We start from the raw sequence: 21,561 nt of genomic DNA on the forward strand, positions 1-21,561 counted from the left end.
GGACGTTATATGTCAAATATTCTCTACCATAAATTTTGGGTTATGTTGCACAAACCAAACTAAAAGTTTGTTAGCATAGTCATTTAATTTAAGATGCAATTCAGAACTGCAAAGAATTCTTATAGCAATAGTAAGTGCCAAAAAATGTTGGTAAAGTTTTTCTTGCCTAACACTTTTTAAAATCACAGGGCCACTATATAGCAAAAAACTTCTAAATTCGCTTGCCTTCCACCTATCTACATCTTCAATTTTTCTCGCCTTTCTCTGAAATTCAGATGGTGTGTAAGATCATAATGCTAGCAACATCGAAGATATTAATGATATTTGTTCTTCTTTTAAGCGTACGTCCAATTTTTTGCAATATATGTAATATTTCTAATAAGGAATTGCATTCCTTTTCCATGTTTTTAATAGATTCTTCAAAAACAAACATTAAAGAATGGCAAAACCAAAAATATGCCGCATTTATTTTCAAAGAATCTTTTTAAAACCTGTGGGGCCGATGCATCAGACAGAAAAAATGATTCTAATGCTTCATACATTTCCAGAATTATTCTATTGACACAAGGAAACTGACAGCCACCTTGCTTTACTGTGGAAAAGTAGTTTTTTGTAATTCACAAAATGATTTGAGCGTCTCCGTTGTCACTGTTTAAATGGAAAAATGATTAAAATTTTTTAAAACTATTGAATCTACATCTATAGGGAGTGAATCCATTCCATGTTGCACAATTGTTTAAAATATGATTCGGACACCCCACACCTATCGGTGACTGGTTGACAGTTTCTTTCATATTTGCGAAAACATTTTTCCCCTTTCTTTTTGCTCCTCCAAAGTTTGTATTGCAGTTATATCCACAAAACATTTTCCAACTCAATGACCACTTTGTCCGTCTGTCCGAGACCTTAACCACTCGTACAGTTTTCAAGATATTTAGTTCGTTCTTTTTGCATTCGGTAGCTAATAGCTCTGACATCTCGACCAAGAAAAATATCAACGATTAACGTACGCATGCGCAGTGACTGCACAATGTCAACTTTCTTGTTTAGAGATAAGTATATTTCTAGTGGCGGCGTGAAGAGTAGGTAGGGGAAACTGGCCTAAAATGACATACTATTCATATAACAGCATAAAAACTAACTTTATTATTGAATTAGATTAACCCAAAGTTGGGAACCGATTCATTAATGTTGGAAGCATGTAAAAATAGTACCGATGAATACAAATCAATGATATTTATTTGTAAAAAAAATGTTATATAAAACGCCACTCTATGTATGTCATTTTACCCTAACATATTGGGGTAAAATGACATATTATTAGCTTTGACAAATATCGCATATAAAAATTTTTGTTTTTCTTCCAACTCCTGCGCATTCTGTATGACTCCATTTCTGGCACTGCTGGCAACGTATCCATGTTTCCCTGGACTTGGAAAAACTGTATAACTCATTGCAGAAGATACACGCTGCGTCGTCATCGTCATCTTCTTCATTGAGGAAATTGAAAAACTCGCCCTCGGTGTCAAATATTTTCTTTTTAACTAACTCTACTTTTCTCTCATTTTTTTTATTTTCTGCTTCCATTTTAGCCTCGTGCTTATTTTTAATTTCTTCCATTATGGGAGTGCGTGTTAATTCACCAGAAACCTGAGGTGTTCGCTTTCTTTTTGCTACTTCTTTTGCTTTAGGAGGTGGCGAAATAATCTCTAATGGAATGTTTTTCTTAATTTTAGGGTCAGGCTCTTCATTTTCATGTCGTGTTTCAAAGTTTTGTTGTCCTTGGTTGGAAGTCGTCGGTGCGTTATCATTTTCTGAAACGTTTTCATGACTGTTTCCAGCTGTTTGATTTATTACATCTTCTATAGGAAGGTCGGTTACTGCACTTGGTGAAAACATATGATCAGGGAAAATATCGGAGTCAAATGGGAAGATTCCCGTTTTTTGGAATCCGGATATTGCGTTAGCGACTGTAGCTGCCTTTCCATATGCTGCGGAGAATAACCTGGCAACCTGGAATTGAGTTACGATACGACCTGGATTCTGTTTCAACCATTTAGATACTTCTTGATTATAATAGGTGGACAAAGGTCCAAAAAACGAAACGTCCAGTGGCTGAATCTTGTGGGTGCAGTGGGGCGGCAAGCATAAGAGTATAACATTATTTTCTTTGGCATACTTTAATGCCGGATAGTACTTATGGCTAACATGCCCATCCAGTACTAATAAAACTCGATTATCAGCAGACGGATGTGCATGTATTGTGAAGTGTTTTAACCATTTTAAAAAAAGCTCCCCAGTCATCCAGCCCGATTCTTGACATAACGCTAAGGTGCCGGTGGGCGCATCGTCGGCAAGCTCTGGCTTGAACTTCTTCCGCGCAAAAATAAGTGTGGGAGGTATAAACACACCTGTAGCACTCATGCAACAAACTACAGTTGAATGAGTGCCTCGCTCAGCGCTAGTCAATGAACCAACCTGCTTTTTTCCTGTACTTGCGAACACCTTCGGCGGTTTTTGCACAGTAGACAAGGCCGATTCGTCCATGTTGTAAATATTTTTTCCAAGAATATTGTAATGGGTATAAATATCTTGTAACTGTGCAAAAAACTTGGAAACTTGTGGCTTATTAAACCCTTGCGCGCGAGCAAAAGAAGTTGCCTCCGGAGTTCTAAGGGTTATTTCTGGATTTCTTCTGCGGAAACCCTGGAGCCAGTTATAGCCAGCTCTTTTTTGGACTCGAGAAAATCTATGGGGTATTTTATTAACATCAGCATATAGATATGCTAACTCTCTCAACTCGGTTGTAGTTACACCAAAGAACATTTCTTCCAATTTTTTAATATACATAACAAAATCTTTTTCAATTTCTCGTGGAAAGGTAACTCCGAAAGCACCCAAACCTTTGGACGTACACTTTCACCGTTTTATTTCTGTTTTGTGCGCGCCTGCGTAAAGTTGCTTGAGGCACATCAAACTGCTTAGCAGCAGCTAACCACCCCATCTCTCCATTTTTTACTGCCTCGATAGCCAGTCTCATTGATTCCTCACTCCACGACTGTCTTTCGGTTTTCCGCACATATTTCCCCACCATACTGCAACACAATAATGTGGTGGTAAGCATTTGGTGAAATAGATAAACAACAACATTCATGTATGGGTAAAATGACATACCTATGTCGTATCACCCCACATGAAGGTATGTCATTTTACACTGAATGACGTAAAAAGTTAAAAAAAATTGAAATATCTTAATTACCTGACTATACTTAATAGCTTGTGGGATATTCACAAAAGCACAAGTAGTATTTACTTAGGTCCAAATTTCACTTCTATAATAGTTTAAATAATACAATTTTCCTGTCTTTACATAAGCACACAATGAAAAGATGTTGGCGGCAATTTCACGTCTAGTTAGGTTATAGCTGTAACTGACTCGCTAGCGCTCTGTTAGTTAATACAAATGTGTTGAATTGTGATTACCGATGTATAGATGGCACCAGCAGTACCATTATTTGTTAATTGTATAAATTACACCAATGTGTCATTTTACCCGGGTATGTCATTTTAGGCTAGTTTCCGCTATACGATCAGCGCCACACGATCACTTGGTGGCACCACAACAACACAACAAGAAATAAAAATTGTGTATAAGAGGAGATGGACACAAACTTTTTTTGTCACTGAACAATGAGATCTTTTATTACACAAATCATTATTGGATTGGAGTCTCTAAAGACGTGAAGCGTTTCATGGCTGAATTATGAGTCTCTCCCAACAAAGAAGGTTCTTCCGTAAATGGTCTATAGAGACAACAAAGCGTCCATCCGCCTTTCTACTAATAATAGATTTAAAGTGAACCTCACATGGATCGTCACGTGAATCGCTCGACTTGGGTATATCCTCAATTTCCCAGAAACGTTGCATGTCAAATATGAGGTTGCATTTTTGAACGATCGGGTAGGCATAGTTGACAGAGGCACTCTCTTAAGCTGCATTTATAATCACTTTGTAGGCGAAGTGCAACTTTGGCACGCGTGTTAGACATATGGAGTGTAGGTATACCATTCACAACATCATCGCGACTCAGCACGGCGTGCTGCTTGTTTATGGACGCTTGCAAGCTGCAAGGTTGTTTGTCTCGTGCTGGCACACGATCATGCGCAATAGTAAACATTTTAAATTTCTAACCTCAGAGCAATTTTTTTTTATTGATAAAGCATAAATTTTATCTATAATGTCTGATGTAGAAGTAAAAGCCCTTTTGTTGGGAAGTATTGCTACCTTATTATCTATTAAATTAAAACTAAAAAGCACGAAGAGAACGCGAAAGCGAAAAAGGTTTGGAATTCATCCAATGATACTGCAAAGAAAAAGTCAGGGGTTTTATGACAATTTAATAAATGAAATTCGAATCCATGATCCGTATATGTTTTTTAATTTCACTAGGATGTCTTCAAGCTCTTTTGATAAATTATTGTCACTTGTGGGCCCAGATATTGCAAAAAAATCTCTAAGAGAATCGATATCTCCAGGGTGCAGGTAATTATATATCTATGTGTTTTAATTAAAAATATTAATGAATCGTTTTTATTAATAGGCTTGCAATTACATTACGATTTTTGGCAACTGGAGATTCTTATCCAAGCTTGTCATATTCCTTTCGGGTTGCTGTACCAACAATTTGTAATATTATTAGAGAAACGTGCTTGGTGTTGTGGAATGTTTTGTTTCCAATAGTGTTAAAAACCCCAAATGAAGAGATGTTAAAAAAATTTGAAAAAGAATTTTGTACTAAGTGGTCATTACCAAACTGCGTAGGGGCTATAGATGGCAAACATGTGACAATTCAAGCACCTTATAAGTCAGGCTCTACATTTTTTAATTATAAAAAAAATTTTAGCATTGTTTTATTGGGCGTGTGCAATGCAGACTACATGTTTACTTATGTGGACATAGGAGCATACGGTTCACAAAGTGATGGAGGTGTTTTAAATCAATCACAATTTGGACAAAAACTTTCTACAAATAGTCTTAATTTACCATCTCCAAAGTTGTTACCCGTTTCAAGCAATGGTCTACAAATTCCACACTTCTTTGTTGGAGATGAAGCGTTCCCACTTAGAAGCAATTTGATGCGTCCATACAGCAAAGGCCGAAATGGTACAATGCCTGAAGACGAAAAAATATTCAATTATCGTCTCTCTAGAGCCAGAAGAATAATTGAAAATGTTTTCGGAATTTTAGTGGCAAGGTTCAGAATATTCCACCGTACCATAAATGCTTTTCCTGAAACAGTTGATAATATTGTGAAAGCCTGTGTATGTTTACACAATTATATAAGAATGGAAAATAATGAATGTTATTTTCAAAATGAAGACATCGATAGAGAAGTAGATGGAAAGTTAATTTCTGGGAGATGGAGGACTGAGGCTCCAGTTGATGGGGCTCTGACAAACCTTCGACTGCGGTTAGGTGCTAGAAATTCTGGTGAAACTGCCTTAGCTATGAGAACATATTTAAAAGAATACTTCAATGGTTCAGGAGCATCTTTAGCACCATGGCAGTGGAATGTAATAAATAAAACTAATTGAAACGTTTAATACTGTAATGTTCTAATATCATTTTGAAGATTGTATTGCTTAATGAAATAAAATAATGAAAATCTTGAACCATACAATGTAATAGTATCGTCGAAAACCTTGAATTAGTAAATTCGCTAACAAATCATTTCCAATATTAAAACTAAACATCCACCCTGTATGCATAATAAACTTGAACTAAATCGTTAATGACATTGTTATAAATACATCGCAAACTACTTAACTAACTGAAGGATTGATCTCTAATGCGTTTTTTGAATGAAACTAATTGAAGTGTTAATGCATCCATTACTTCATCTGCGTGACTTGTAGTCATGTCTTTTAGCTCGGCAGCTACATATTGGCCAAATTTCTCATATTTTGTACCATTGTTGTCTGTATTATTTAACGAAAGTAATGCACTGGACACATCCTTAAGCACAGAATCAATTTCAACGACATCAGACCGGTCACACTTTCTTTTTGTACTTTGCTTCCCTTTTCGTTGTGGAGTATTCTCCATTTCGCTTTGCCATGTGTTGTTACTGACAGGTGAAAAACAACCTTCGTAGTCATGGTCAATGAATGTAATTATTTCAGTTTCCACTTCAGAGTTGATACTACTACTTTCACCTGAACTTGAGGGCAGATTTGTAGTTGTTTGCCTACTTTGTCCATCACTTTTATATAAAAACTTAAAAAAGCTCATAAGTGGCCAAGTAGGTCTTGTATTGGCAGGTGCGCCGCTACGGTTCAACTTTTCTTCTGTACTTATTTCCCTACGGTATTTTTCTCGAAGGGCTTTAAAGCGAGCTTTAACTGTTGCAACTAAAATAATTTTGTTAATTAGTGAAAAAACCTCAATACCTAATTCTGCAATTTACCATCTCTGTTCAGTGAATCGGCCACTGATCTCCAACAGTTCTCTTTTTGAAGAACTGATTTGTACCCTTCGTAGCTCTTGTCATATAACGGCCGATAGTTCGCCACACACTGTAGTAATAATTCATCGTTTATTTCTCCTGCCATTCTTCAATTAAATTATGAAACAATTAAAAACTTAAAAATAAATAAAGATAAACCACTTACTTGTAGGTTAGATGATTAACCGGTAACGGTAACACGCATGCGTACATTCGTGCCAACTTTAGTAATTGTAAATGCTCGTCACATGTACAGCACGCGTGCCAAAGTTGCACTTCGCCTACAAAGTGATTATAAATGCAGCTTTAGACCACATATAGGGTTTTCCAATAGGGATGTTAAATTTTGACAGTTGATTGCAGCGATATTGTTTTAGCTACATCTGTCAAATTGACTGTAATTTATTCAGTATGCTTTGACAAATCATCATGGAGAGTCTTAGTGTTCAACAACGTGTGCAAATCGTAAAATTGTTTTACGAAACCCTTGTGGGGTATATATATATATATAATGCTAAAGCTACAATTCTTAATTATCCCTACACGGACGTTACTCGATAAATAACTATTGGGCGAATTGTTAATTTTTTAGTATTATTTACAAATGTAATCAAATTCTGGCACGTAACCTACAGCAAATAAACAAAGAAATCATTATAACCCACCATAAATACTTAAAACTGTATACCTACTCTATAAATAGGCAATTTGGCGTAAAAATGAACTTTTATATTAAGAACTACATTAATTCACTTGCAGTTTTGATTCTTTGCGTTTTATAGCTGTCAGGTTCCCTATCTTATGTTGTTTTCCTTCATAAAATTGTTTAATTCGCATTACTACATAAAAAATGAACAGCTTTTATGCGAATTACAAGAAACAACAAATTCTAAATGGGTTTGAAAAAGTTCATGTAACGTTTCTTCGTAAGGTGAAACGTTACATACGTTTCCTCTACTACTTATTCAATTAAAGTAACACGATAAAAAAGATAAAAGGATTTTAAAAATATATGTAATTTACAAAAGTCTCGTCACAATTTATTCTAATTCAATTCAGGAAGCAGAATCTTTGTATTTCATTAATAGCTGAAGTGTCTATAGAAGCACAGTATGCGTAAGTTTGGCGGACAAGATTAATAGAGCTGTAACAGCTTGCAACGTGTGAGGTCAAAGAACAAGTAGATACCAAAGAATTCCTTTTAATGTCGACCAATTATCGTCGCAGTATTTTTGTTGCATTACAATTTACGTTTATTACATTCTAAATTAAAGCAATGGTCAATAAATCAAAAATATCCACACCCTTAAAGCTTATTCATTCGAGTTACGCTTTGCCTCGTTTGGATGGCGAATAGTTTGCTAAAGTTCATATACTAAGTACAAAATACACAGCTTCGAAATACTAATTGCAAAAGTTGAGAGTAAATGGAATTCTCCCATTTCCGTTGTCGGTGATTTGATTTTGTATCAGATTAGCAAATTAATCAATTTAAAAACGTATTAGAGTTGCAGAACTGATAAACGTGCTGCAAATAACAGGATATTGTTTCTGTCAATCCGCGCTTACAATTTATTCGCCCCCATGGACGGTGTTGTTCTTTTTGAATGATCTTTAACGTTACGTAGTGGAAATGAAAACTGACACGAGTTAGAAACCAATTAGGAATCGCATTTACTTCTACGTAAAACAATTCGAGCTAAAATTTCAAAATAGCAATCTACTACCTTCCCTTTACTGCGCAGCAATTGAAAACAAGAAAGACGGAGTTGGCTCTTAATTGGTTCCGCCTAATCAAGTCTCTTTGCATTATTCTATGCCACGTTGTACGAGATATTAACATGACAATGTTTGATGATAGTACCAGAATATAACAGAGGGAGGTATACAATTAATATTACCGAAAAGGGACGTACACTCCTAAACTACCTTGACAACATGATATGTATATAAGATTAATGTTTCCTTTATTATCACGAAATGTGGCTCAATACAATAAGAAAATTAGACTTCAAATGTGCACTAAAGAAATGATAAATTCACAGTCATTTGTTATATTGTTGTGTATTGTATAATTAAGATAAAATGCGAGAACGTTTGGAGAATATTACCATTCTTTTTTTTTAGTAGAAGTGGTGGAAAAAGCAAAAACCTTTTTATGATGGAAAACTTTTATATGAAGTAATACTGTCCGTATGTTTACACGTTTACGCGTAGAAGCCGGCAAAGCAGTTACTGCATCTGATTTAAACCCTGCTGATGATGAAGATCCCCATCCAGAGCCAGAGGAAGAAAATGTAGAGGAGTTGGATTTAGAACCCAACAATGAAGAATCGGACTTAAACGATGAGGAAAATTTCGATATAAGGGAAAGTGAAATTGAATGTCTACCAGTAGTGAGGGATTTTATTCGGTGCAACTTGATTTACAACGCCAAGACAAAAAAAGAAACAACAAAAGAATTTGTAGCCAAGGTAATAAGTACAATTGGAAAAGATTTTGAAGTGAGTTGTTCGAGGCAGAAATTCGCATGTGTGTATGTGTTTCCGCCCGTGGAAGATTTGAACGTTATTTCACAGAAACAGATATGTTCTATTTTGCCACCCCCTAAAGTTGTCAGGGGCAAATTGTTTTTACCCCGCGGGTTGACTAGTTTAGTTTTTTAAGAATGTTTCTATTATTTCACTTCACAATAGGTTTTTGTCCGTCGAGTGAAGCGATTGGCCCACTGGTCGGCGCCTTCGGGTGCACTTTTTGTCACACCATGTCGCAGTTAAAAGTATTATGGGTCTTTCGCCAAATTCTCCTGACGGAATAAGTTTAAATAGCTAGATTTGTAGTGGTAGAGCGTTGGGATACATAGCCGGAAGGTCGGGTGTTCGAACCTGGGCTGAGGTAAGAATTTTTCATCTGTGGTAGAGATGGGAATTTCCTTAGATCAGTTTCGAGCATTCGTAAGGTAAATACTGGAGTAGTGTAGAACAACTTAAGACCTTCTGCAGGGGCACCTCTAAAAAGCATTATGCGGGCCACTCTGTAATTGGGCCAAAGCCTGTTGAGGGCCCAGAACAAGAGAGGGACAATGGCCCGTATGAATAAAAGTAAGCAAATGCTTATACTTGCAAAATTCAAAGTAAATACTCGTAATTGCTCCTTCGCACTGGGCAACTTAGCAGCGCTTCTAAGCAGAAGGACAAGACGCAGTGCAGCGCTGCTAAACCATGCTAAACAGACCATGTATGAAGGGGCAGTTACGAGTATTTATTTTGAATTTTGCAAGTATAAGCATTTGCTTACTTTTATTCATACGGGCCAATAAATAAATACTGCTCAGTGTACAAAGTGGGCAGTATAGTAAAGTATCTCCTGTTGGCTTATCGGTAAGAGTTGTTATATATTTTATTTTTTATTGTTATTTTGTTTCTTGTCTTGGTGAAGCCCCTTACGAAAGTGGGCGAAACGTTGCTTTTCGTTCAACATTGACACGGCCCTATTCCGAAAGTCGCTCGCATATGAATGACTGGCCCTAAAAGCCTTCGCTCTGACGTTGCTCTCCTTCTAATTTTAAACAATAAGCTAACCGATCCCGAAAAGTACACACCGTATTATTGAGAAAATCGAAATTCAATTCAGTTTACGTAATCTTCCAAATACCCTTCCGCAGCCGTACTTTTCCAGCCGTCGGTGCCGTGCCGCTTCAACGTTGTCCCCTGCATCCGCCAACAAAGTCGCAGAAGTTCTTCGTAAGCAGTGGCCTGTACACTTCGCTGCATTCGGTAAGCCAAGGTATGTAGCGATGCTTAGGACTTTTTCCGAAGGGGAAACACCAAAAACTTCCACCGGAATCTGCGGAGGTGCTGAAGTGATCACTTCAGAGGAAGTTAGTGATAAGCTTGAAGACATCGAAAACCAAAGGTTAAAAAAAAGTAAAAATAACAAAAACAGTTGAAAGCAAAGAGAAGCAAAAGACGAAGGCAAAGCAAAAGAGACCCTTAGTTGAAGAGGATTGTAGTGACGATAGCAGTGCGAAGGATTTGCAAAGCCATTCAAGCGATTCATCTAGTCTACATGAAGTAAAGGAGATGAATCCATTTCCTCGACCAAATGCAACTAGACTTGTCAAAAATAGATGTGGATGATTGGGTTGTTGTTAAATTTGATCAGAAGAAACAGGTCAAGATGTATGTAGGACAGCTCACTGAGAAAGAACCATGTCTAGAGGTCAAATTTTGTAGGAGAATCGGTAAGACATCGAGATTTCATTGGCCTCATGTTGAAGACAGAAGCATTGTCAATGAAGGGGAGATTTTTATGCATTTACCTTCGCCTATAGAAATAAGAGAGGAAAAATATTATTTAACGTTGTATTTGACTCCTATAATGTGGGTTAAATGTTTTTTTTTTGTAATAAATTTGTTTTACAGCATACAACAAGACTAGTTATTTACACATACCCCGGCAAACTCTCTTCAGTTCTGAGTGCTAAAAAGTGCCATGGGTCACACTTGCCCCATACCATCGAGGCAAGTGTAACCCAACGACGCCAAAAATATAAAAAATTACAGAAGAAAAATTTAAAACCACGATAATTTTCTATAATGGTACATCCTTAAAGTAATATCTCTGTAGTCAGCTTTTCAAATCTGAACAACGTTAAGAGACAGGTTTTCTTCTCAGTCAGGTCAAAGTGGAGGTACTGAAATTTGCGGTTCCACTTACCCCGGTGTACCTTATATTATATGATGCTTTATCAGAACTTTCATACCTGTCGTTAGAAATTCACAAACGCGGTAAAACACTTCCCGAGGCCCACAAATTAATAACACGACAAATTCGCGTTCTGAAGTCTATGGTTGAAGCTCCAGGATTACATTTTAATGAAACAAAAAAAGCTGTCATTGAAAATAAATTTCAAATATTGAACTACATGCTCCAAGAAGGGTGCAAGTCATTAACCCTGCACAATTCTTCCGCAGCTTGGCAGGAAATCTACGTTCCCGTCTCATGTGTCAAGAACTGCACCGGATAGTAGTCATTATGAGACTTTAATTAGGTCTTTAGACGCACTTGCTCCTGAACAGTGGCCGCATGGGCATGACTAGTGTAAGGTATGGAGAAAGTGAGATTAGAAATCTGTGTGCGCGTTTTAAATTAGATCAAGAAATCTGCGTTAGGGGTTTTCGTGAATATTTAGAAGACAACAGCAAAAATACCTTTGACCTTACAACCCTTAATTGCTGCGATTAACACTCTTGTTGTGTCGACAGCCGAGTGTGAACGAATATTCAGTGCCATGAATATTACCGATTTGAGAAACCATTTGAGAGTTACATCCGTGTCACTTTAGTCCACAGGATTAAATATACCGGAGTACCCTTCGACATTGAAACGTATACACTACGCACTCACAATATTGAAGAGAAAATCCAATCTAGGTTACAGCAATTCTTTAACGAATATCCAACTTTAATGTTCACTCGAAATCACGTTTCCAAACGTACTGAAGGTCTAAAACAACGACCTGTTTACGCTGTAGACGAACTATTTCTTACGATTGAATGTATGCTAACTTTCCCGCTACACTTGCAAGCCCGCAAGATGTCATGTGCAATAATGTACAGCCTTGAAACAATCAGAGGCAGCAACTGTTATCTAGACAAAGTTGCGCAACAGTACAGATCATACTTCACAGCTGATTGGAGCAGTTTCGACCAAACTATCCCATTTACGCTCATTGAATCATTCTGGCTAGAATTCCTCCCTCGACTTCTTATCGTTAATCATGGATACCACGAGACCTTCGAATATCCAACTCACATAAACCTGACCCCTGACCGAATGGCGATGATTCTAAATAATCTATTAGAATTTATCGTTTATTGGTACAAAGACATGACCTTCCTAACTCAGGACGGTTACGCTTACCGAAGGCTTTATGCAGGCATCCCATCAGGTATGCTTAACACACAGTATCTCGACAGCTATTGTAACTTATTTGTTATGATACACGCCATGCTCCAGTATGGATTCACATCCACACAGATCATGAATGTCAGATTCTTCATAATGGGTGATGACAATTCCGCTTTCACACACTGGTCCCTTGCGGACACAGAAAGATTTATTGAATTCCTCGCTGAATCGAAATACGGAATGAAACTAAATTTAAAGAAAACCGTTACCACAGACCAACGACAATACATTCAGACACTATCTTATGAATGCAATCTTGGAAGGCCCCGCCGGCCCATAGGTAAACTCCTCGCTCAACTATGTTATCCAGAACACGGCTACGCAGACAAATACATGTCAATGCGAGCAATTGGAATTGCATACGCTTCATGCGGACAAGACCTCCAGTTCTATAACTTGTGCAGAGACGTTTTCTTTACATTCCTCCCATATGCTGAATCTCTTACCCAAGATGATATCGACAAAATGAGGAAATACCTCCCCGGAACATTCAAAATGATGGACGAAATCCCTTCATTTCTGACGGAACTACGATTTCCAACGTATCAAGAGATATGTGACGAAATATCGACATGGAAAGGTGAACTCGTTCTCCCCAAAATGGAACTTTTCACATTTCATTAATTCCCCAGACCACGTTCCCGAACGTTACCAAACGCTCAAAGAATTTAACCAAGCAGCAGAACATTAAGCTTGAGACCCATCGTTAACAATGGGTTGACTTCCCTCCCCTTCTAGAAAGTTTTAAATTTTTATCTGTTATTCTGAGTCTAGACTCATAAAAATTCTAAATTAACTAAATAAAAAGACCCCGTTAATACAGTGGCCCAAAAACTAGCCAAAAATATATATATCTTAAAAGTGTTGCAACATGAGGTATCTAGTAAGGTACTGCAATCTGTTTATTTTGCTCTCTGTCATTCTGTAATGTCTTATTCTGTACTTGCATGGGGTCACGCAGCAGATAGTCATAGGGTATTTAGTCTACAGAGAAGAGCGGTAAGAATTCTAGGTCATGTCGGATACAGAGATAACTGTAGAGATTTGTTTAAAAAATTCGAAATCCTTACTTTTCCGTCACTATATATTTTAGAATGCGTTCTATATGTACATACCAGGAAAGACCAGTACTTACAACATAGAGATCTACACTCTCATGACACCCGATCAAAAAATAAGTTGTACACAAACCAATACCGACTAACAAGAACCCTAAACAGTAATTGTCGGCAATCTATTAATTATTATAATCATCTTCCCGACAAAATAACAACTTTGAAGTATGATAACTTCAAACGTACAGTAAAGAAGTGGCTAATCGGAAAAGCATTCTTCTCTACCAGAGAATTTTTAGAGTCTAAATGTTTTGTTTAAGTGTGTTATATCTGATTGTTATCTCTTGCTTATTGTAACGTGTGTAAATACTTTATGTATATTCAACACAAATAAAAAATATGAAATATGAAATTGTTTATAAAATGTGTTGGTCCTCCACTGCAGCTATTTAAACCAAAGCAATATGTCACATCGTGGATTACATCAGGAAAACAGGATGGGGATTACACCAGGATGCCCAAAACGGCAACAAATAAAACATATTTCGAAATATGAAGCCATTTGGAAACACATAAGTAGCGCAGTAATTATACTTTTTTTCTATATTTCTTTCTTCTATAAAAATACACCGTGTCTTAAATAAGAATGCACAGCATGAGGATCTTGAAAATGGTAAAAGATAGGTTAAATAGGAAAAAGTTTTTAAGCTCTACAAAGTGGGGTGCAACTTTTTCCTAATTTAAGCCACTTCTTTTACCGTTTTCAAGATCCTCATGCTGTATGTATGTATAAGTAGGTATTCAGTTTCAATAAATTCTTAGTATTATTAAGTGTAATATCCATACCTACCCCCAATAATTATTTTCCACTTCGACCACTGTCAGTATTGAATACTTGGTCCACAGCGAACTTGGTGAAAATGATTGCAACTATAAACAATGACAAATAATAGAATTTAATGATATAAAATTCTGATTTACCAATTCATTTCTTATTTAGGGCCGATTCTACAATGAAGGTATATACCGAGAATAAGCTATACCTAGAATAAATGTCGACGGTTGCGTTGGTTACCATTGTGTCAACCAATAGCATACATGTTGCTATGGCAGTTATTCCAAGAATATCTTATTCTCCGTAAAAGTGTAATTGTAAAACCGGCCCTTAGTATTACAATTATCTATAAGCGCTAGTATGACATAAAATGCGCCTCCTCACTTATTCTGATGTTTTGTCAAAAATCCTGTTGCGTTTTACTTAATTTGTTTTCCAGCACGTTCTCTTTGAGCCGAAGTTATATTTACGTTCACAATGGCAGCTCAAAGTAATCTATTCTGTGTGTGGTTAAAGGCGATTGGCTTGTTTGTTGTATAAATGTTATGTATCAAAACAGAAAAATAAAACGTTTGGGAATATAAACTTTAGTAACTGTCAAAATACACATCGTCTGGAATTTGTCAGGTATTGTTAAGGGCGATTATTAGATACAATGGTATTGAGCAATATAAAATATATCTCATTTTTCTTAATGCGTTTGTATGTAATTCTATTATGACCAAAAAAATTAAAATAAAATGTTATCGTTTCAACCAAACATTTGCGGATTATTTCGCTAGGGGAGGCTTAATGACGAACGCGGCTTACAGCTTTTTTTATTGTACGACTCCCATGGAACAATTCAATGTATCGTATCATAAATGCGAACAGAAACTTATCGTATATCTGGGCGTAGTTTAGAAAAATAGCTTAGGTAACTACATGAGATTGGCGTTACCAGAAAAAAACGCAGTTCGTCGCGAAAGACGTCTCTTTAAAAGTCATAATTAATACAAATCGTCTTTTGTATGTATTGTAAGAGTCACTTTCGTGAAATCACTTACTTGGTTTGCGATGAAGAAAAAAAGCAATTCAAAACATTAAGTTAGGTACGGCTATCATGTAGAGATCTAATTGTAAGACATTTTATAGTACTCCTAATTATGGAGTTTAAAACATCACATTTTGCATCAAATTACTAATTCCTAAACAGTTAGTAAAAATAAATATAACATCACTCAGTTCGGAGAGATACATCACTTCATTTATACATCAAAATTATGCCTTTTTGTTTTAATACGTGATTCACACTCTAAATTTTCTAAACGATATAATGTTTGCTGTAGTAGTTCATAGACTTGGATTTATAGACGATATCCAATAATGATTCATATACCATGAGGATTTATTGTTTAGATTTAGATATCAAAAACGTAATTTAATTTCATAAAAAGTATTTATCTAAAAGCTGTCTAAGGCATTATTGGGAAATAAAAACATTTTTAGGGAACACCATAAATCTGGATAAGTGTTTAATCGAGATAACGACTAAAAGCTGTCCGTGCAACAACGATTTTGTCTGCGAGATTTAGGTAGCGCAGCTTACAAACAAAACGCGTTATTTGCTTTATAGCATTTTCAAGAGGACTATTTGAATTTGTTTTGGCTTTGAATTTCTGTACAACAGAAGCTTATTATTTGTTTGCACTTAATTTACGTCACGTTCACATTTATTATTTATGGTTCGCGCTGATATTGTAATAAGACGCATGTGGCAACTGTTGAATGTCATGAAAACTTGGAACGCAAATGTGACGGAGTCACATCAGATAACTTCAATATGGTTTCAAGATCAGAATTAGGAAATTGAGTGTATTGAATGAAGTAAACTAAAAAGTAATACTGTAACACAGAGTGAGTTGAATAATGTCAGAATTACTATTTTTTGCATGCAAGCAGAGCACTTTGATGATGTGGAATGCAGTACCTTTTTAAAGGAACTCTAGAAGCCGCCGTAATTCCTTGCCGCGAATGTAAAATGAATATTAGGAAATTTGGAAGAAACGCTCCTATGTGTTCCTCGCCATTTCGTAATAGATGTTCAAAAAGGATTTTCTGTTTATTCGCATCTCGACAACTGCAAAACTTAATCTAGGGATTGTTGTATAAAAACATCATGTAGGCATTATTTTGGTATAAAACCAAAAATAATAACGGGACACCCTGCGTATGACAATGGCCCGTATGAATAAAAGTAAGCAAATGCTTATACTTGCAAAATTCAAAGTAAATACTCGTAAGTGCTCCTTCGCACTGGGCGACTTAGCAGCGCTTCTAAGCAGAAGGACAGGACGCAGTGCAGCGTTGCTAAACCATGCTAAACAGACCAGTATGAAGGGGCACTTACGAGTATTTACTTTGAATTTTGCAAGTATAAGCATTTGCTTACTTTTATTCATACGGGCCATTATTTCAATTTATTAAGTGTAAATCCGAGGGATTATCACACGAATAAGCGCAGAATTGGTTTATGCACTTGAATTGTTTATCATTGTGTATTATTTATTGTCTTGTTTTAATTTGTAATTATTCAATTTAGGCAAAATGCTTTAAATAAGACATATCTGGTCGAGTTTGGATTATTTAAAAAAGGTTACATCTGGTCGCTTGCGATAAAGGAGTCTTATTAGAAGTAAATAAATTAAAGCACGTGTTTTATCGCTGTTAAGAGAGAAGGTGTTTTACGATGTTCGGGTTATTTTAGGCATAAGGGGGGACGCTTTCTTTCGAAGCTGGCATTATCAAATGGAATTGTAACTGACGGTGCTTTTTTAATCTCCCGAAGAAGCGGATTATGTTAGCGCAGTGCTTCTCAAATAGTGGTCCGCGACATGTTGTTCGGGGGTCCGCGAACCCACGACATAAAAAGAAAAAAAAATAGGCGAATAGGGAAAAATGCGTTGACACTAAAGTTTTTCTCATGTTAAGAATTAATGGTTGATCTGGCAACGGTGCTAATACATAGACACGTCATGGCTTCGAGCGTGGCAATGTGTCGACGCATTTTTCTTCTCTTAGCTTAGCTTAGTTATTTACGAGTATTGTAACCTGTACAGTGTAAGGTAAGGTGAGCGGGTTTGGAAGCGGATACAATCTTTTACTACATTTGTTCGGTTTATTAGTGACTAATAGTGACTGGTGTGTTAACTATGGACCGTTGGTTAAAAAGCGGCTCTTTTAAAAGACCACACAGCGACGATGAGACGGAACAACCAAGCACTCGATAATGATATAACAACATTGTGCATAGAATGGGACATCTCCCATCCTGGAAGAAATCGTGTGATTTCTCGATATTTTTTTCAAATTTGAGCGCGCGCCCTACTCTAACGCTGCCAATATAACCCGGCAGACGGCCGATTTAATAATGTGCATGTAAAGTACTTTTAAATAAAAATAGTGAACCTTTGGAATAATGTCAGGTGGTATAATGTTTGCTAGCTCTCGGACTATAATATATTGAGGGACAAATGTGTTGGATTAAGTACAGACGGAGTCCGTGCTATGTCGGGAAAATTAACCTTGTGGCACGAGTAAAAAATGTGGCACCTAATATAATATGGACTCATTGCTGTATCCATAGGGAAGCCCTAGCTTGCAAAAAAATGCCGCCATCGTTAAAATCAACTTTGGACGGAAGTCGTTAAAGTTATTAATCTTATTCAGGCCAGACCGTTAAACTCCTGCGTTCTCCAAGCAAGATGTGAAGAAGCGGGCAGTGAACACGTTCAACTCCTTTTACATACAGAAGTACGATGGCTATCCCGGGGAAAGATCTTGGCTCCATTTTTTGAACTGCGTGACGAAGTGCGGCTTTTTCTAAATGACAATAAATTTGAATTAGCTGAACGACTTAACAATCTTTGTTGGATGTGCATCCGATATTTTTCCTTTTTTAAATGGACTGAATTTACAATTACAGGGTAAAAGTTGTTTTTAAAACTGAAGAAAAAATAGAAGCCACCATACAAAAATTACAAATTTGGGCCAACAGTGTGAACAATCATCTTTAAGTACATTTCCGTCGTTAGATTCGTTTTCGAAATCCGAGGAAAAAATTTTGCCACAAGAGGTTCAACTTATAATTTGTGAGCATTTGCGGACTATAGTTATACTTATAAGATTACGTGAATATTTTCCGGCGCCAAATAATGAAAACTGCTGGATTCGTAATCCGTTCGCAACCTCCAGAATTGAAGAAAACGCTAGTCTTACAGAAAAACAAGATCAGCTCGTCGACCTGTCTTGTAGCAGTTCTAAAAAAGATATTTTTAACGACAACGATTTAACTCAGTTTTGGATTAAAGTTAATTCTGATTACAACGAGCTCTCCGAAAAGGTTATGCAACATTTGATTCCTTTTTGCACGACGTATTTATGTAAACAGGGTTTCTCTGTATATGTTCTTTTAAAATCAAAACAAAGAAATCGACTGGATGTTGCTTCAGATATAAGGTTAAAAATTTCAAATATTAGACTTGATTTACAAAAAATTATGCTGGAAAAACCAGTGCTCCATTCTTCTCATTAACATCTGAAACTGTTGAAAATTTGTAAGTTTTATAATGTATTTATTGTATTTTCTTTTATTTTTTATTATTCATAAGTCTTCTATTAATTATTATTTACAAATTACATATTTAAAAAACGCAATAGTTGCTTTATTTTTTATTGAAACTGTTTCTGGGGCCTCATGATACTAGTGTCTAATTTTGGGGGTTTGCAATTTCGAGACATTGTGGAAACACTGTGTTAAGAGTGTAAGTGGTGTTCCCTTAAATACTGGTGACAACGTAAAAACGAGGCTGCTAATTCCGCAACGGTTAAAGAGCGTGTAGGTTTGTTTCGGAGATCCCAATGGTAAGCCGCGAATTTGTACCATCCTGTATACAACTATCAAATCAAAATAATGTCTAAATTAAAAATTACAATCCAAAATTCACCCCGCTTCTGCTTGTTCCTCGCCAATGTCTCTGCTCCACTCTATGTTGCTTCCAACATTTTTACTACTCCGTCGTGGCTCTGTGAAGTATGGCCCATTCATTAGTGCTTTCTAGGGCCTTATTAATTTTCTTGTCACCTAGCAGCATTGACTTAACCGAATTGTTAGTCCACTTCACACTAGCAAGCACTTTCGAAGCACTATCGTCGATATATGGTTCATTCGTTAGTGCTTCTAAATGCTCCAATTAATTTTGCAGCAACACTCGCCATTCACACCAGCAAACACACTGAAAGTACTATACTTGTGATATGTCTCATTGTTTAGTGCTTCTTGGTGCTTCAATTATTTTGGTAGCAACAACTATCGGGCCAAAAATATGTCGACTTTATTGTGAAGTTAGCAAACACCCTGTAAGCACTATATTATACTTGTGAGATGTCTCATTCTTTAGTGCTTCCTGGTGCTTTAATTATTTTGGTAGCAACACCCAACGGGTGAAGAATATGACGACTTTTATAACTTCTCTATGAAGGTAACAAACACCCTGAAGACACTATGTTTGTGAGGTGTCTCATTCTTTAGTGCTACATTAGTAATTCCTAGTGCTGTAGGTTTGAAGCTCCACTTTTATATTTAATGACACTAAAGGCCGATTCTACAATGCAGGTATATATCGAGAATAACCTATACCTAGAATAAACGTTGACGGTTGCGTTGGCTACCATTGCGTCAACTAATGGGATACTTGTTACTATGGCGTTATTCCAAGAATATCTTATTCTGCGAGAGGTGTAATTGTAGAACCGGCCTTAAATAATATATTACTGTGTATTAATATTATGCCCAATATTAATATGACGGTTTAATTTGACTCCCAACACAATTTTCGTATTTTAAGAATTTTGCGTATGACAAAACACAATGAAATCCTATAAATGTAAACACATATCAGCACCTCAGAGGTAAAATGTATTAAGTCAATTTTTCCTGTTTTTTAAATCTTAGTACTAAGTCACTTGAAATAGTATTCTCTATGCAGGGGTAAAGTGTTTTAAGTCCCTTTACTAACCGTTACCGTGATGCGCTTTCCGTAACCGTATTGTCAATCAAGGTCAATAAATGTTTCAGAAGTATACTGTCCTAAGTCATTTGATACAGTTTACCTCCCGTCGCGGTCGCGCCACGTTTTTTAGTTAGTATGAAATGCGTAGTTGGGTACGTAACACGTCTCTGGTTGTGCGTTAAATTTTAAGTTACAATAACAAAATGAGTCGAGGAAAACTCCTGTGTGAGTTGGCTCGTATCATAAAGAAGTCATCTGACCATCAAGATCAAATACATGAAAATAATTATGATGAAAATCCACACATAGACGCAAAACCGGCGGAAGATAACACTGGTAAGTGTTCTTACTGTTATTTCTTAATTATAAATTCTTTTTTCAACTAAATAATACCTACAACTGGAAGGCGAATTCCGTAATATTGTAGTGATTTGTTTGTTGTTGTTTGACTTAGTATTTTTTACCTCAAACATTTATTTAAGATTCTTTGACGTGAAATCGATTGTTTATTGTACACATCTAGGCAAATATGCGTTTGGACGTTTCAAACGCATTACCTAACGAAGAGGTGTAAACATTTGGTTATTTCTGCCAGACTAAACTTTCACTTTGTTGTTATTTTGTCACCTTCAGTTGACTTAATACTATAGACCTCTAATGTTTTCTAGAATTTAATGACTTAATACTATCGCATTTTCAAGAATGACTTGATACTTGTAACTTTATTCGGTTGTACTGTAGTTAATGTATTAACACAATGTATTGTTTTGACAGGCGCGAGTACTTTACCGAAATTGGACTTAGGCAGCAATTCAATAAATAGAAACGACGAAGATGAAGCTTCAAGTGATAGAAATGATATTCACCATAATGACGTACTAGGGCAGGTTTCTCCTGAAGGTAGTATCATTGATGGAAATTTACCTAGTGGAAATGATACTGAGCAAAATCTACAAGGACCAGATTCTTCTGAAAATAGTATTATAGACGATTCTGACGCCGACCCTAACTATGAGGAATCGTAACCAATAGACACAAGTGAAGAAGACAAACGAAAAGAAAACGAAACTGGAAATAAAGAAAAATCACGAAAACGACAAAGAAACGTTAAAGGTTGGAAGTCCACGATTAGAAAACAAAAAA

At 36.4% G+C, this 21,561-nt stretch overlaps 3 protein-coding genes across 4 annotated transcripts in view; 2 read left to right on the plus strand and 1 right to left on the minus strand.

The window, feature by feature from the left end:
• LOC116163592 (KH domain-containing, RNA-binding, signal transduction-associated protein 2-like) overlaps positions 1 to 21,561 on the plus strand; it is a 186,599-nt gene that overhangs the window by 119,131 nt on the left and 45,907 nt on the right. The gene's annotated exons all lie outside the window — the stretch shown is intronic.
• Positions 4,429 to 5,672, plus strand: LOC116173079 (protein ANTAGONIST OF LIKE HETEROCHROMATIN PROTEIN 1-like). Its single transcript, XM_031490365.1, has 2 exons — positions 4,429 to 4,542; positions 4,601 to 5,672. The coding sequence occupies exons 1-2, from the start codon at positions 4,430 to 4,432 to the stop codon at positions 5,592 to 5,594; spliced, it is 1,107 nt and encodes a 368-aa protein (XP_031346225.1). The 5' UTR covers position 4,429; the 3' UTR covers positions 5,595 to 5,672.
• Positions 5,405 to 6,688, minus strand: LOC116173097. 2 transcript variants are annotated; one of them, XR_004145864.1, is made up of 2 exons: positions 6,450 to 6,688; positions 5,405 to 6,410 (listed from the first exon to the last, which is right to left on the minus strand). XR_004145864.1 is itself a non-coding variant. In XM_031490385.1 (2 exons), the coding sequence occupies exons 1-2, from the start codon at positions 6,609 to 6,611 to the stop codon at positions 5,827 to 5,829; spliced, it is 729 nt and encodes a 242-aa protein (XP_031346245.1). In that variant the 5' UTR covers positions 6,612 to 6,639; the 3' UTR covers positions 5,527 to 5,826. The 2 variants fall into 2 exon arrangements, 1 of the variants encoding a protein (XP_031346245.1); XM_031490385.1 differs by having other exon boundaries at positions 5,527 to 6,410; positions 6,467 to 6,639.

This window comes from Photinus pyralis, unplaced genomic scaffold, assembly GCF_008802855.1.
Source record: "Photinus pyralis isolate 1611_PpyrPB1 unplaced genomic scaffold, Ppyr1.3 Ppyr1.4_LG1, whole genome shotgun sequence".
Classification (NCBI taxonomy): domain Eukaryota; kingdom Metazoa; phylum Arthropoda; class Insecta; order Coleoptera; family Lampyridae; genus Photinus; species Photinus pyralis.

Bases quoted from the DNA above. Each gene is read 5' to 3' on its own strand.
- LOC116173079 (XM_031490365.1), top strand. From the start codon at position 4,430: ATGTTTTTTAATTTCACTAGGATGTCTTCAAGCTCTTTTGATAAATTA. The intron at 4,543-4,600 runs GTAATTATATAT...TTTTATTAATAG, and splicing joins TCGATATCTCCAGGGTGCAG to GCTTGCAATTACATTACGAT.
- LOC116173097 (XM_031490385.1), bottom strand. From the start codon at position 6,611: ATGGCAGGAGAAATAAACGATGAATTATTACTACAGTGTGTGGCGAAC. The intron at 6,411-6,466 runs GTAAATTGCAGA...AAATTATTTTAG, and splicing joins CGATTCACTGAACAGAGATG to TTGCAACAGTTAAAGCTCGC.